This window comes from Aotus nancymaae, unplaced genomic scaffold (assembly GCF_030222135.1).
Source record: "Aotus nancymaae isolate 86718 unplaced genomic scaffold, 86718_ANA_hifiasm-v0.15.2.pri h1tg000028l, whole genome shotgun sequence".
NCBI classification, from domain to species: domain Eukaryota; kingdom Metazoa; phylum Chordata; class Mammalia; order Primates; family Aotidae; genus Aotus; species Aotus nancymaae.
Window position 1 is genome coordinate 35,202,616 of NW_026988441.1, and position 15,511 is coordinate 35,218,126.

The 15,511-nt window shown below is 44.7% G+C and overlaps 2 protein-coding genes across 4 annotated transcripts; one reads left to right on the forward strand and one right to left on the reverse strand.

Moving 5' to 3' along the window:
- The first annotated feature begins 1,007 nt into the window (after positions 1 to 1,007).
- On the forward strand, positions 1,008 to 14,643 carry ZNF426 (zinc finger protein 426). 3 transcript variants are annotated; one of them, XM_064381926.1, is made up of 7 exons: positions 1,008 to 1,092; positions 3,343 to 3,491; positions 5,136 to 5,227; positions 6,353 to 6,479; positions 8,546 to 8,629; positions 10,735 to 10,817; positions 12,469 to 14,643. In XM_064381926.1, the coding sequence occupies exons 2-7, from the start codon at positions 3,467 to 3,469 to the stop codon at positions 13,717 to 13,719; spliced, it is 1,662 nt and encodes a 553-aa protein (XP_064237996.1). In that variant the 5' UTR covers positions 1,008 to 1,092; positions 3,343 to 3,466; the 3' UTR covers positions 13,720 to 14,643. The 3 variants fall into 3 exon arrangements, with proteins under 3 accessions (XP_064237996.1, XP_064237998.1, XP_064237997.1); XM_064381927.1 differs by lacking the exon at positions 1,008 to 1,092 and adding an exon at positions 1,290 to 1,951; XM_064381928.1 differs by lacking the exon at positions 8,546 to 8,629.
- LOC105706093 (small ribosomal subunit protein eS12-like) lies at positions 8,085 to 8,408 on the reverse strand. Its single transcript, XM_064381932.1, has one exon. The coding sequence runs from the start codon at positions 8,406 to 8,408 to the stop codon at positions 8,085 to 8,087; it is 324 nt and encodes a 107-aa protein (XP_064238002.1).
- Positions 14,644 to 15,511: the final 868 nt, after the last annotated feature.

The following is a 15,511-nucleotide window of genomic DNA, read 5'->3' on the forward strand; positions in this document are numbered from 1 at the left end:
ATAAGCGGTGCCATAAAAACTGGCCCCCTTTTTGGAGAATATAAAATTGGATCCACTACTCCACACCACGTGTCCAAATACATTCCATTAAAAGATACCTCAAGTGATCCACCCGCCTCGGCCTCTCAAAGTGCTGGGATTACAGACGTGAGCCACCATACCCAGCGGCAAAAGATAGAAATTTTTAAAGTAATACATTTAAAATGAAAAGATGGAAATCCCTATGTCATCTAGAATTTGAAAAGACTTTTTAGGCCAGGCGCGGTGGCTCACGCCTGTAACCCTAGCAATTTGGGAGGCCAAGGTGGGCAGATCACTTGAGGTCAGGAGTTCAAGACCAGCCTGGCCAACATGGCGAAACCCCCGTCTCTACTAAAAATACAAAAATTAGCTGGGCGTGGTGGTACGCACCTATAATCCCAACTACTTGGGAGGCTGAGGTAGGAAAATCGCTTGAACCTGGGAGACAGAGGTTGCAGTGAGCCGAGATGTTGCCACTACACTCCAGCCTTGGCGACAGAGTGAGACTGAGTCTCAAAAAAAAGACGCTTTAAAACAAGGCAGAAAACCCAGAAACTTTTTTAAAAAACAATTCTTTTGGCTGCATAAGAAAATGTTTTTTACATCAAATGTTGAAGTAGTAACATAGCAAAATACGTAGTTAACACTTTTCTAGATACAGAACACTTCGGCCCCTTCCCCTGTGGGCCGGCCCCTGTGGCCCCGCCCACAGGCCTGGCTGTAACTTCAACTTTGTCTTCTGGGCCTGGCCCCACCTTCCTCCCCGGCCCCTGCCCCTACCCCTGCCGGTAGCCCCGCCCGCAGGCCTGGCTCTAACCTCGAAATGCCCTCTGTGCTCCTTTCTGCCTACAGTCCACCCCAAGGTCCTCCGCAGCCAAGCAGGAGGGAACTAGAATTCTCTGCCTCGGGAGGGTCCTACGTGGCAAAGGCCCTAGTCTCGAAACCACACCGGGTTAGAGGCTGGGAGCCGGGAGCGGAAATGACGTCAGCGGTGCGCGGTTCCTTCCGTGACGCCAGCTGTTCGCGCTTGAGAGCCTTTTTGCTTTCGGAGTTGGGTCCCCTCTGGCGTTGGTGAGTTCCGCGGAGATGAGCTGACGTTGGGGTGCAGGACGGGTTTGGCTTGACCTGAGCGAGGCTTGGCCCGCCTCGCTTGCGTTCGTCGGTGCGGCTTGCTTCCGCTCGGTTCGTCACTCCCCGAGAGGAGCCGGGTCGCTAGTTGCGGTGTCCGCAGGGTGTTTTCATCCACTGTGCTCTCCTCTCCAAAGGTCTCCAAAGCAGCGTTTGTGAATTGTTTTCCAGCAGGAAAATGATTTCCGCTTTTTGCATCCATGTTGGTTCCGTCCCCAGGGTCCCCCCGGTTCAGGGACCTGGCGATTTTTGTGTTCTGATAAGCACTGGGTGAAAGTTGTTCTAGGTGGCCTTTTCTGTCTCTTCTTATGCAAATGAGCGTTTCATCTGTAAATTTGGTTTCGTCTTTGTGCGTTGTATTTTGTTTTTGACCGTTACTTTCATGGAGAAAGATAAAGATTATGTTTTAGGTTTATAGGATGTGCATAGTTGTGTATGTGAATATAAACGTTTGTAGACCGCAAGTCTTTCTGCTAAAGAATACTAGGAATAATAACTCATTCTCTTCGAATGAAGTTCCTAGGCCTGTACATCCCAAGAGAGCTTTATAATCAGAGCTCCAGCGGAAAGGATGAAATCTTTATTATTCTAGTATCAGAATCATCAAATTGACAATTAACAGGATGGTTGGATTAAGTGTTTTTTCCCTCATATTTCTCTTTTGAAAAATCTTAAACATACTCATAATTTGACCATCCAATATCCATTGTAATAGATTCACCGATTTTTAGCATTTTGCCCGTTTCCACTCTCCGCAGGTAAATACAGTTTATGGTGAATTAGATCTGCTAGTAAATTGAAAGTAAGTACTAGACATAATACTTGACTAAATACTCGGCATTGCGTATGCTAAAGATGAGGACATTGTCTTAGTACCGGTAGAATACTATTATTTCATACAAGAAAATGAAAAACATTAGTGTCATGCAATATCTGTTGAAAAAAAAACCTGGGCTGGGCGCTGTGGCTCATGCCTGTAATCTCAGCACTTTGGGAGGCCAAGGTGGGTGGATTACTTAAGGTTGTGAGTTCGAGAACAGCCTGACTAACATGGAGAAACCCAGTCTCTACTAATAATACAAAAATTAGCCAGGCGTGGTGGTGCATTCCGGTAATCCCAGCTACTTGGGAGGCTGAGGCGCGAGAATCGCTTGAACCCGGGAGGGGGAGGTTTCGGTGAGCTGAGGTCGGCCATTGCACTCCAGCCTGGGCGACAAGAGTGAAACTCCATCTCAAAAAAAACAAAAAGAGGGCCGGGCGCGGTGGCTCTCGCCTGTAATCCTAGCACTTTGGGAGGCCAAGGTGGGTGGATCACCTGAGGTTAGGAGTTCAAGACCAGCCTGGCCATCACGGTGAAACCTCATCTTTAAAAAAAAAAAAAAAGAAAAGAAAAAGAAAAAAATCTGTACATTTTTCCAAAATAGGGTCTTGGATATTTTTGGATCTAAGATCCCTTAAAGGTTTCTATGTTGCATTTGTTTACATATTTCAGTTTCTTTGAACCCAGAGTAATTGGAGTTTTAGCTTTTTGCAGAGCAACACATTTTTTTTTTTTTTTTGAGTCTCACTCTGTTGCCCAGGCTGGAACACAGTGATGTGATCTCGGCTTACTGCAACCTCCGCCTCCCGGGTTCAAGCGATTCTCCTGCCTCTGCCTCCCAAGTAGCTGGGATTACAGGCATGAGCCACCTCACCCTGCCAAATAAAAAAGTGAACTTTGATGGAAAAAACTCAATCAGATAAATAGTATGAAAAGTTAGTTCTCTGTGAAGATGGACATAACAGACCAATTTTAGGCACAGAGCAGTTTGACTTTGCCTCTCTGACAGCATGAGATGGGGATGCAGATTTGTTTGATTTAAGTGTTTCCAGTCAAAGCCCTGTTGAGGCTGTCCAGTACTTAAAGTGTATTGTGAGATTTTTTTTTTATGTGGGTGTGTAAAAATTGTACTTGAATTCAAGTTCTGGCTTACCACTTCAATTTTCTTTTCTTAATTTACTTTTTAAAATTTCTTTAGAGATGGGTTTCGCTATGTTGCCCAGGCTGGTCTCAAACTTCTGGGCTCAAGCAGTCCTCTCACCTTGGCCTCCCAAAATGCTGGGGTTACAGGCATGAGCTACTGCCCCAGCCAGTGTATATGTTTGATAACTGATGATTAAGTATGCTTGTTGATTATTGATTAATACCAACAGGAATCCCAATAACCCTATATAAAGAGGAATGGAGATTGCTGCTGTCCATTTAGATTAATGAGCTGTCCTGAAATGATGTTGGCATCAATGAAAGCAGGGTTCTGGCACATTCTCACCTCACAGGATGGCAGCTGTTGATTTGTCCCATGGTAAGTCCTGTTGCTCTTTTTCGGATCCACTGCTCTAGGTTCCCTCTACAGTCCAGTGGTCTGGGCTGCTGGTCACACAGATTCATTTGGGAGGTGCTGAGGTAGGCCAGAGTGTGCTGTTTTGTAAGTCAGCCCTAGCCTGGCTTACAGATTTGGAAAGAGGTACTGCAGATTCTCCTTTGTGAATTTTATCAGTAAGATAGAGTCACGGGCTCTGGGTGTATGTTTCCTTATCTGTGAAATGAGACTGTTGTAATTTTCCTGGCAGGCAGCATGGCTCATGACCACCTTTAGGTCTAATGTGGCTTTGTATGGCAGCAGGTTGTAAGTTTGTGTCTCCTCTCCTCTCCTTTCTCCTTTCTCCTTTTTCCTTTTTGCTTTCTGTCTTTCCTTCCTTCCTTTCTTTATTCTCTCTCTCTTTCTTTACTTTCTCTTCTCTTCTTTTTTTCCTTTTATTTCCTTTTCTCTTTCCTTTCATCTTGCTCTTTTGCCAGGCTGGAGTGCAGTGGTGCATTCATAACTCACTGCAGCCTCAAACTCATGAGCTTAAGCAGTTGTTTCACCTCAGCCTCCCAAGTACCTGAGACTACAGACGCATGCCACCACACCTGGCTGATTAAAAAAATATATAGTCCGGGCGCGGTGGCTCATACCTGTAATCCCAGCACTTTGGGAGGCTGAGGCGGTTGGATCACGAGGTCAAGAGATCGAGACCATCCTGGCCAACATGGTGAAACCCCATCTCTACTAAAAAGATACAAAAATTAGCTGGAAGTAGTGGTGTGTGCCTGTAGTCCCAGCTACTCAGTGGAGGCTGAGGTAGGAGAATTGCTTGAACCCGGGAGGTGGAGGTTGCAGTGAGCCGAGATTGCACCACTGCACTCCAGCCTGGTGACAGAGTGAGACTCTGTCTCAAAAAAACAAAACAAAACTATATATATATATATTGTTTTTTGTAGAGATGAGGAGGTCTCACTATGTTGCCCAGGGTGGTCTTGAACTCCTTGACTCAAGCAATCTTCCTGTGTCAGCCTCCCAAGGAAGTGGGACTACAGGTGTTTGTCACCACACGGAGCTAATTCTTTTTTTTTCTTTGAGACAGAGTCTTGCTCTGTTTCCCAGGCTGGAGTGCAGTGGTGTGATCTCGGCTCACTGCAACTTTTGCCTCCCAGGTTCAAGCGATTCTCCTGCCTCAGCCTCCTGCGTAGCTGGGATTACAGGCGTGCACCACCATGCCCGGCTAATTTTTGTATTTTTAGTAGAGACGGGGTTTCACCATGTTGGTCAGGCTGGTCTTGAACTCCTGACCTCGTAATCCGCCCACCTCGGCCTCCCAAAGTACTGGGATTACAGGCATGAGCCACTGCACCCAGCCACACCAGGCTAATTTTAAAATTTTTGTAAAGCAAGGGTCTCACTGTGTTGCCCAGGCTGATATCAAGCTTGTTACCTCAAGCAGTCCTCCCGCCTCAACCTCCCAGAGCACTAGGATTAGAGATGTGAGCCACGGCAACTGTCCTCATGTGAGTTTTCTTGATTTTGCAGGAATATTTGGGAATTTCATACTAGGAGTAATGACCTCTAGGTAGGTGGATGTGGGGATCATGGTCATCTTGGGACTCTCATGGCTTCGTTTTCTTACAGGACATTATCTTTCTGGGGACCCAGTTTGCCTTCATGAAGAAAAGACAGCAGCAGGAAGGATAGTGGCTGACTGCCTAACAAATTGTTATCAGGTAAAAAGTAACTGTATCCTTGTACATAGCGACAAACTTGCATCCACTAGGTAGACACATTTCCCTCTAGACAGTCTTGTCTCCAGGCTTCTTAAAGCAAATAAAGTGTCACTCAAGGACTGAATCCCCATTTGAATTTCCCCAAGGAGTGAGGCCTCCCATATAGGGAGGTGTTAACTTGAAAATCATCCCAGGCTGGGCATGGCGGCTTATGCCCATAATGCTAGCACTTCAGGAGCCTGAGGCGGACAGATTGCTTGAGTACAGGTGTTCAAGACCAGCCTGAGCAACATAATGAGACCCTGTCTACAAAAAATTTAAAAATTAGCTGGGCAAAGTGGTGCATAACTGTACTCCCAGCTACTTGGGAGGCTGAAGTGGGAGGATCACTTGAGCCCTGGAGGTTGAGGCTGCAGTGAACTGTGATTGCACCACTGTACTCTAGCCTGGGCAACAGAGTAAGACTGTCTCAAAAAAATTTTTTTTAATTAGAAAAGTAAAGTGTCCTGGCTGGGTGTGGTGGCTCATGCCTGTAATCCCAGCACTTTGGGAGGCTGAGGTAGGTAGATCACGAAGTCAAGAGTTTGAGACCAGCTTGACAAACGTGGTGAAACTCCGTCTCTACTAAAAATACAAAAATTAGCCGGGTGTGGTGGCGCACCTGTAATCCCAGCTACTCAGGAGGCAGGAGAATCGCTTGAACTCGGGAGGCGGAGTTTGCAGTGAACCAGGATTGTGCCACTGCGCTCCAGCCTGGGTGACAGAGTGAGACTCTGTGTCTAAATAAATAAATAAAGTGTCCTTTGTTCAAGTTGTTTATCAGCGTTGATCAGATGTCTGGAATGTGCTGAGCAGTGTGCTCAAATAGATGGAAATAAGATGAGATCTAGTCTGGTTGTGCTGAGATAAATTCATATTCAAGAAGTACCATTAATGGCTTATGATTCGAGGAGATGACAGTGACTGTGTTTATGGAGAGAGGAGTTTCTAGGACCCTTAAACCCTGGAGTTGGTAATTACAGCCCCTGGAATCCTATATAGGCATTGCGTCCCCCTTCCTTATTCTCCAGTGAGTGCTGATGGACTTGTTACCTGGCTCCAACCAGCATGTGTGTGATGCTTTAGGATTCAGTGACCTTTGACGATGTGGCTGTGGACTTCACCCAGGAAGAGTGGACTTTACTGGACCCAACTCAGAGAAGCCTCTACAGTGATGTGATGCTAGAGAACTACAAGAACCTGGCCACAGTAGGTAAGACTGGCATCATCCCTGGCAGCCTCCTATGGGACTGATATATGACTGTGTTGCAGCATTAGCAACGTCAACTCTGAACACAAAGAAATAACAGAGACATAGTCACTATCCTAAATAGGTTTTAATCTGTGACCACTCTCAAAATGTGGTCCAAGATTAATAGCAACACCATTCATCTGTTAGAAATGTACATTTTCCGCCAGGCACAGTGGTTCACGTCTGTAATCCCAGCACTTTGGGAGACTGAGGCAGGCAGATTACTTGAGATCAGGAGTTTGAGACCAGCCTAGCTAACATGGTGAAACCCCATCTCTACTAAAAATACAAATATTAGCCGGGCATGGTGGCGCATGTCTGTAGTCCCAGCTACTTGGGAGGCTGAGGCAGAAGAATCACTTGAACCCAGGAGGAAGAGGAGTTGCTATGAGCCCGAGATGATGCCACTGCACTCCAGCCTGGGCAACAGCAAGACTCTGTCTCAAAAAAAAAAAAAGGCCGGGCGCGGTGGCTCAAGCCTGTAATCCCAGCACTTTGGGAGGCCGAGGTGGGTGGATCACGAGGTCGAGAGATCAAGACCATCCTGGTCAACATTGTGAAACCCCGTCTCTACTAATACAAAAAAATTAGCTGGGCATGGTGGCGCGTGCCTGTAATCCCAGCTACTCAGGAGGCTGAGGCAGGAGAATTGCCTGAACCCAGGAGGCGGAGGTTGCGGTGAGCCGAGATCGCGCCATTGCACTCCAGCCTGGGCAACGAGAGAAAAACTCCGTCTCAAAAAAAAAAAAAAATGTACATTTTCATTCTCCACCCAGAAACCTGGAGTTGGAGTCCAGTCATCTGTGTTTCAACAAGTCCTCTGGGTGACTGTGATGCACAGTAATGTTTTGAAAACCACTGGTGTAGTCGTTTCCCCAGGAGAATGAGGATCTCTTTGTTATACTTTCTTATTTCGTATTTTTGTTGCTGTTTTGAGTCACAGTTTCATTCTTTTTTTATTTTTATTTTTTTTTAGACGGAGTTTCGCTCTTATTACCCAGGCTGGAGTGCACTGGCTTGATCTCTGCTCACTGCAACCTCTGCCTCCTGGGTTCTAGCGATTCTTGTGCCTCAGCCTCCCGAATAACTGGGATTACAGGTGTGCACCACCATACCTGGCTATTTTTTGTGTGTGTGTGTTTTTAGTAGAATGGTGTTTCGCCATGTTGGCTAGGCTGATCTTGAACTCCTGACCTCAAGTGATCCACCTGTCTCAGCCTCCCAAAGTGTTGGGATTACAGGCATGAGCCACCGCACCTGGCTGTTATTTTGTGTTTGAATAAAAGTCGTAGTGCTTTTTAAATATGTATGTAAGCCCGAATTTCGGTTTTAGGGGAAAGAAGTAACCAGACTGTTTGGGGCACAGACAGAGGTGTTATTTGCATTTTTAGCCCTTCTGAAATAACTTCGCCACTTTCATTAGATCTGTAGTTCCTGAATCATAGAAAAGTTTGTAATCTCTTTGTGTGTGTGTGTGAGCCAAAGATTTATTTCTTCATTTCTTGCATTTGAAGTACTCTTCAATGACATCCTTGGCCTGAGACTCCTTGCCATAGTCTTAACTACTCAACTGCAACCAACCACTTTACGGGGCTTCCCCTCTCTGCCATTTTTAGAGAGGCTGACCCATTCCCCTAGTTTCCTGTTGTCACCAGCCTTAATTAGGTTGATTTGGTGTTCAGCACAAAAGGCCTCCACCAACTTGACATACATAGGCTCATCACAGTTGGATGCAAGCACACAACGATGGGCTTGGCACTTGTCTAAGCCTTTGGCAGCTTCGCAGATTCCACATGCTGGGCCATTGTGGATGAGGGCAGTCTTCAGCACCTCTTGTAAAGCAGTATTGATGTCCATTACACCTCCAGCAGCAATGTCTTCCTCAGTCATGGCAGTGGGTTATGTGTGAAGCCGAATCTTGAACGCACCCAAGCCTCCGCCTCTGCATGACCTGGTGGCAGCAGGGAAGGAACAGTTTGTAATCTCTTGTACGAGCTTCTTCCATCAATGTCTTTTTCTGTGCTCAGGAGGTCAGATCATCAAACCCAGTCTGATCTCTTGGTTGGAACAAGAAGAAGAGTCAAGGACAGTTCAGGGAGGCGTTCTCAAAGGTGAGTGTTCATGAAGAACAACTCTGGTTGATGAGAAGGTCACTATGTTTGGAAGCATAATTAGGAAACTTTTTTTTTTTTTTGAGCTGGAGTTTCACTCTTGTTACCCAGGCTGGAGTGCAGTGGCGCAATCTTGGCTCACTGCAACTTCTACCTCCCGGGTTCAAGCAATTCTCCTGCCTCAGCCTCCCGAGTAGCTGGGATTACAGACGCCCGCCACCACGCCTGGCTAATTTTTGTATTTTTAGTAGAGGTGGGGTTTCTCCATGTTGGTCAGGCTGGTCTCGAATTCCTGACCTCAGGTAATCCACCCACCTTGGCCTACCGAATTCCTAGGATTACAGGCATGAGCTACCATGCTTGGCCTAGGAAACTTTTTAACATGTATTTTGTCTCTGCAGGTTTAGATAAAGTTAGGAAATATTTAACTTCCCACACACTTTTACTTACAGAACAGTCCCCCCTTGTCTGTGATTTCATTTTTCACTGTTTCAGTTATCTACAGTCAACCATGGTCCAAAAAATATTAAATGGAAAATTCAGCCAGGCACAGTGGCCCATGCTTGTAATTCCCACACTTTGGACGGCCTAGGTGGGCGAATCATTGAGCCCAGGAGTTCGAGACCAGCCTAGGCAATATACCGAGAACCTTGTTTCTACAAAAAATAGAAAAGTTAGCTGAGGGTGGTGGGACACACCTGCTGTCCCAGCCACTCAGGAGACTGAGCTTTGAGGATTGATTGAGCGTGGGAGGTCAAGGCTGCTATGAGATGTGATTAAACCACTGCACTCCAACCTGGGTGACAGAGTGAGACCCTGGCCACTGCCCCACTACCCCTCAAAAAAAAAAAAAAAAAAAAAAATTCCAGAAATAAACAGCATTCAAAGTTTAAAATTTTTCACTGTTCTCGGTAGTATGATGAAATCTTATGTCATCCTGCCTGGCATGTGAATCATCCTTTTGTCCGTATATCCACACTGTGTACACCACCTGTCAGTCACATAATGGCCATCTCAGTTACTAGGTTGAAAAATCATAGTATATTCAGGGTTCAGAACTAGCCATGATCTCAGGCATCCACCTGAGGTCTTAGAACATTTCTTTTCTTTTCTTTTTTCTTTTTTGAGACAGAGTTTGGCTCTTGTTGCCCAGGCTGGTGTGCAATGGTGCAGTCTTGGCTCACCGCAACCTCCACCTCCCAGGTTCAAATGGTTCTCCTGCCTCTGCCTCCCAAGTAGCTGGAATTACAGGCACCCACCACCAGACCTGGCTAATTTATTTTTAGTAGCAATGGGGTTTCATTATGTTGACCAGGCTGGTGGTGAACCCCTGACCTCAGGTGAGCCACCCACCTTGGCCTCCCAAAGTGCTGGGATTACAGGCATGAGCCACCGTGCCTGGCCAGAACATTTCCTTAAGTCAATTTTTGTTATACACTTTTTCCAGAAATTTCCTGCTTTCACTCCCTGATACTCTCTATTCCCTATCAGTTTTTTTTTTTTTCTCTGAGAAAATCAAGGTACATCTGCAGGAATCACTATCAGTTTTAATTTTCATAGCATCAGTTTGTAATAAATGATCTAAAATTTTTACTTGTGTCCTTGTCTTAGCCAGTTTTTCCCCCTTTGGATCATTTACATCAAAACCAAATTTTTGATGTAGCCCAAATCCCCAAATCTCTTTCTGTTTTTTCTTGCCATGTTTAATTTGAAACAAATAGAAATGCGCCTTATTGTTTTCAATGCTTTCCATTTCTTTCCATTTTTTTTCCCCAAATCCTTTCATTTGTCTTTGTTGTTCACTCTGTCACCGAGGCTGGAGTACAGTGGTGTGATCTCAGCTCCTTGTAACCTCTGCCTCCCAGGTTCAAGAAATTCTCCTGCCTCAGCCCCCTGAGTAGCTGAGATTACAGGTGCTCACCACCACACGCAGCTAACTTTTGTATTTTTAGTAGAGACGGGGTTTCACCATGTTGGCCAGGCTGGTCTCCAACTCCTGACCTCAAGTGATCTGCCTGCCTTGGCCTCCCAAAGTGCTGGGATTACAGGCATGAGCTACCTCACCTTGCCTAAGTCCTTTTATTTGTTTTTCTGTTTTATTTCAGGATGGGAATTGCAACTTGAAACCCAATGGTCTACACTTCAGCAGAACTGTTTGAGGGGTCAGACATCCATTGGGGTACAATTGGTAAGATTTGCAAGGGATAGTTCTTATTTTCCACACTCAGAGAAAATCAGGAATTCTGTTATGGAAAGTCAGCAAAAATAAGAGATATTTGAGAGAAGTTGCATACACACAAGAGAGAGTGATGAGTTTGGGGATGCTCCAAATGTATCATGAAACTTGTTTGTTCAGCGCTTCTTCACATTTCCACATATGGAACTAAACACTGAGTTTTGTTTTGGTGTTTTTTTTGACACAGGGTCTTGCTGTCACCCAGGCTGGAGTGCAGTGGTGTAATCATGGCTCATTATAGCCTTGATGTCCTAGGCTTAAACGATTCTCCCACCTCACCCTCCCTAGTAGCTGGACTACAGGTGTGCACCACCACACCCAGCTAATTCTTTAAATTTTTTGTAGATAGGATCTTGCTGTGTTGCCCAGACTAGTCTTGAGCTCCTGTGCTCAAGTGATCCTCTGCCTCAGTTTACCAAAGTGCTGGGCCTACAGGCATGAGCTACCACATCTGGCTTAGACTTCAAATTAAAAAAAATTTTTTGTTGTTGAGACAAGGTCTTGCTGTGTCACTCAGGCTGGAGTGCAGTAGCACAAACACAGCTCACTGAAGCCTTGACCCTTTGGCTCAAGTGATCTTCCCACTTCAGCTTCTTATGTAGTTGGGACTACGGGAACGTACCACCATGCCCAGCTAATTTTTTAATATTTTTTGTAGAGATAGGGTTTCATCATGTTGCCCAGGCTGCTCTCTAATTCCTAGGTTCAAACGATCCACCCACCTTGGCCTCTCAAAATGCTGGAATTACAAATGTGAGCCACTGTACCCATCTAGACATTGAATTTTAAAAATAGTATCTCAGAATTCTACAGCAATCCATTATTATTATTATTTGAGATGGAGTTTTGTTCTTGTTGCCAGGCTGGATTGCGATGGCTCAATCTTGGTTCACTGCAACCTCTGCCTCCCGGATTCAAGCGATTCTCCTGCCTTAGCCTCCCAAGTAGCTGGGATTATGGCATGCACCACCACGCCTGGCTAATTTTGTATTTTTAATAGAGATGGGGTTTCTCCATGTTGGTGAGGCTTGTCTGGAACTCCCAATCTCCCTCAGGTGATCCACCTGCCTCAGCCTCCCAAGTGCTGCGATTACAGGCATGAACCACAGCACCAAGCCTATGATTATTATAATTTTGAGACAGAGTCTTACTTTGTTGCCCAGGCTGAAGTACAGTGACACCATCTTGGCTCACTGCAACCTCTGCCTCCCAGGTTCAAGCAATTCGATTCTCATGCCTCAGCCTCCCACGTAGCTGGGATCATAGGCATGTGCCACCACACCCAGCTAATTTTTGTATTTTTAGTAGAGACAGGGTTTCAACATGTTGGCCAGGCTGTTCTTGAACTCCTGACCTCATGTGATCTGCCCTCCTCGGCCTCCCAACGGCTGGGATTACAGGCCTGGCCAAGATTAAAGTAGATGGCACAGCATTCTAGAATAAGAGTTAAGTCATACCATTTAAAATAAATCTACAGGGCAGGACCCGAATGCATGTAATAAAAATGCCATAAATTATAATCATTATTATAATAATGTTTTTAGCTTCAGATGGGTGCATTCTGTTAATATGTTTGATAAAATTCCTATCATCCCTTCAACAGGAAGGAAACCACAATGGAGGGAAACTTTGTAACTGTGAGCAAGGTGGAGAAGTCTTCAGTGAACACTCATGCCTTAAGATGCACATGAGAACTCAAAGTACAGGGAACACTCATGACTATAATCAGTATGGAAAAGATTTCCTTACTCTGCATGAGAAAACCTCTACTGGTAAGAAACTGTCTGAGTTTAATCAGAGTGAAAAAATCTTCAGCCTGACACCAAATATTGTATGCCAGAGAACTAGCACACAAGAAAAGTCATTTGAATGTAGTCACTGTGGAAAATCCTTCATTAATAGGTCATACCTTCAGGCACATATGAAAACTCACAATGGAGAAAAACTCTATGAATGGAATGGGCCAGGTTTTATTGACTCCACAAACCTTTCTGTGCTTATAGAAACCCTCAATGCAAAAAAGCCCTATAAATGTAAGGAATGTGGAAAAGGCTACAGATACCCAGCCTACCTCAGTATTCACATGCGAACCCACACTGGGGAGAAACCCTATGAATGTAAGGAATGTGGGAAAGCCTTCAATTATTCCAATTCATTTCAGATACATGGAAGAACTCACACTGGAGAGAAACCATATATATGTAAGGAATGTGGGAAAGCCTTCACTCAGTACTCAGGCCTTAGTATACATGTACGATCTCATAGTGGAGACAAACCCTATGAATGTAAGGAATGTGGGAAATCCTTCCTTACGTCCTCACGCCTTATTCAACATATCAGAACTCACACTGGAGAGAAGCCTTTTGTGTGTGCTGAATGTGGGAAAGCCTTTGCAATTTCCTCGAATCTTAGTGGACACTTGAGAACTCACACTGAAGAGAAGGCCTGTGAGTGTAAGATATGCGGGAAAGTATTCGGGTATCCCTCATGTCTTAATAATCACATGCGAACGCACAGTGCCCAGAAACCATACACCTGTAAGGAATGTGGGAAGGCTTTTAACTATTCCACCCACCTTAAAATTCACATGCGAATCCACACTGGAGAAAAACCCTATGAGTGTAAACAATGTGGAAAGGCCTTCAGTCATTCCAGTTCATTTCAAATACATGAAAGGACTCACACTGGAGAGAAGCCCTATGAATGTAAACAGTGTGGGAAAGCCTTCATATGTTCCAGTTCCTTTAGAATTCATGAAAAAACACACACAGAAGAGAAACCCTATAAATGTCAGCAGTGCGGGAAAGCTTACAGTCATCCTCGTTCACTTCGAAGACACGAACGAACTCACTAGTGAGAAACTCTGTCCGTGTAATAAACGTGGGAAAGCTCTAATTTGTTCTAATTCACTTCAAAGACATGAATGAACTCACACTGGAGAGAAGAAACTACGAAAATTATTTAATTCCTGTAATCCGAGCACTTTGTGAGGCTGAGGTGGGTGGATCACTTCAGGTCAGGAGTTTGAGACCAGCCTGACCAACATGGCAAAACTGTGTCTCTACTAAAAATACAAAAAAAAAAATCCAGGTGTGGTGGCAGGTGCCTCTAATCCCAGCTACTTGGGAGACTGAGGCAAGAGAATAGCTTGAACCCAGGAGGTAGAGGTTGCTGTGAACAGACATTGCCACTGCACTCCAGCCTGAGTGACAGAGTAAGAGTTCGTCTCAGCCGGGCACAGCGGCTCACGCCTGTAATCCCAGCACTTTGGGAGGCCGAGGCGGGTGGATCACGAGGTCAAGAGATCGAGACCATCCTGGTCAATATGGTGAAACCCCGTCTCTACTAAAAATACAAAAAATTAGCTGGGCACAGTGGCACGTGCCTGTAATCCCAGCTACTCAGGAGGCTGAGGCAGGAGAATTGCTTGAGCCCAGGAGGTGGAGGTTGCGGTGAGCCAAGATTGCGCCATTGCACTCCAGCCTGGGTAACAAGAGTGAAACTCCGTCTCAAAAAAAAAAAAAAAAAAAAAAAAGAGTTTGTCTCAAAAAACAAATTATTTGATTAAATTGAGACTGCTGTCCGTATAAGAGGAGAAAGACAGAAGTGGGACAACAAATAGAGGAGATGACATGAGGTCATCAGATGATGTCCATCTGCAAGCCAAAGACAGAAGGCTGGAACAGATCCTTCTATCAAGGCCACCAACCTTGCTTGCTGGCACATTGATCCTGGGCTTCCAGAACTTTGAGCAAATAAACTTCTCTTGTTTGAGCCACCCATTCTGGTGTTTTGTTGTGGCGGCTCTAGCAAGTGAATACGGTAAGCAATAAGCAAAAACATTTATAGGTTGTCCAAAAGCCTTAATATTCACATGCACAGCCACACTGGAGAGAGACTATATTTACTGTTCACAGCAGTAAGGCATGGGAAAACCTTCATTGAGTCTTCGGTTCTGTCTACACACAGGAGAAGTTACATAGGAGAGAAATTGTATGAATGTAAGGCACATGAAAAAGCCTGTGAATGTTCACTCTATTTTAATATTCACATACAAGTTGTCTGGTCATAGACCATGTGAAAATAGAGGGGGAAAAAAAGGGAAATTTCTTTTACTGTAAAGTAAGGAATCTGTGTCCTTGTACACCATATTGGAACTTGGAGCAGACCGAGACCCCATTAGGATTGTAGAAGAGCTTACGTTAATGTTTTCTACCTTCTAGAAGGTGTAAGAAGTTGAACTGGAGAGAAGCCTTCTCCCTGTAATGCATGTAGGAAGCCTTACATTAACTCCACAGAATTTTTTTTTACACATCTAAAATTACCTCAAAACCCTGGGAAGGTAAGGAATGTGGTATGACCTTTAAATATTTTACACACCATAATATTTACATGAATTCTCATATTTATACTACTGTACTGTTTCATGAGTAGTGTTAGTACCTTATACTATCAAAATAATTCTAAATCCTCCCTCTCAGACCTTCCACCATTACTATATTTCACTTACCTGCATATGCACACATGCACACGAAACTAGCATATGTAATCTAGTACATTGTAGCTATTTTTCAGAAGTTACCTGTTGATCAATTAAGAATTACCAAAATGAACATTTTTATTTTACCTTCACTTCTTCCTTCTGT

Excerpts from the sequence above, each read along its gene's own strand:
- LOC105706093 (XM_064381932.1), bottom strand. The coding sequence starts at position 8,408 with ATGACTGAGGAAGACATTGCTGCTGGAGGTGTAATGGACATCAATACT.
- ZNF426 (XM_064381926.1), top strand. The coding sequence starts at position 3,467 with ATGGCAGCTGTTGATTTGTCCCATG. Across the intron at positions 5,228-6,352 it reads GCCTAACAAATTGTTATCAG|GATTCAGTGACCTTTGACGA; the intron begins GTAAAAAGTAAC and ends GTGATGCTTTAG. Across the intron at positions 10,818-12,468 it reads CATCCATTGGGGTACAATTG|GAAGGAAACCACAATGGAGG; the intron begins GTAAGATTTGCA and ends TCCCTTCAACAG.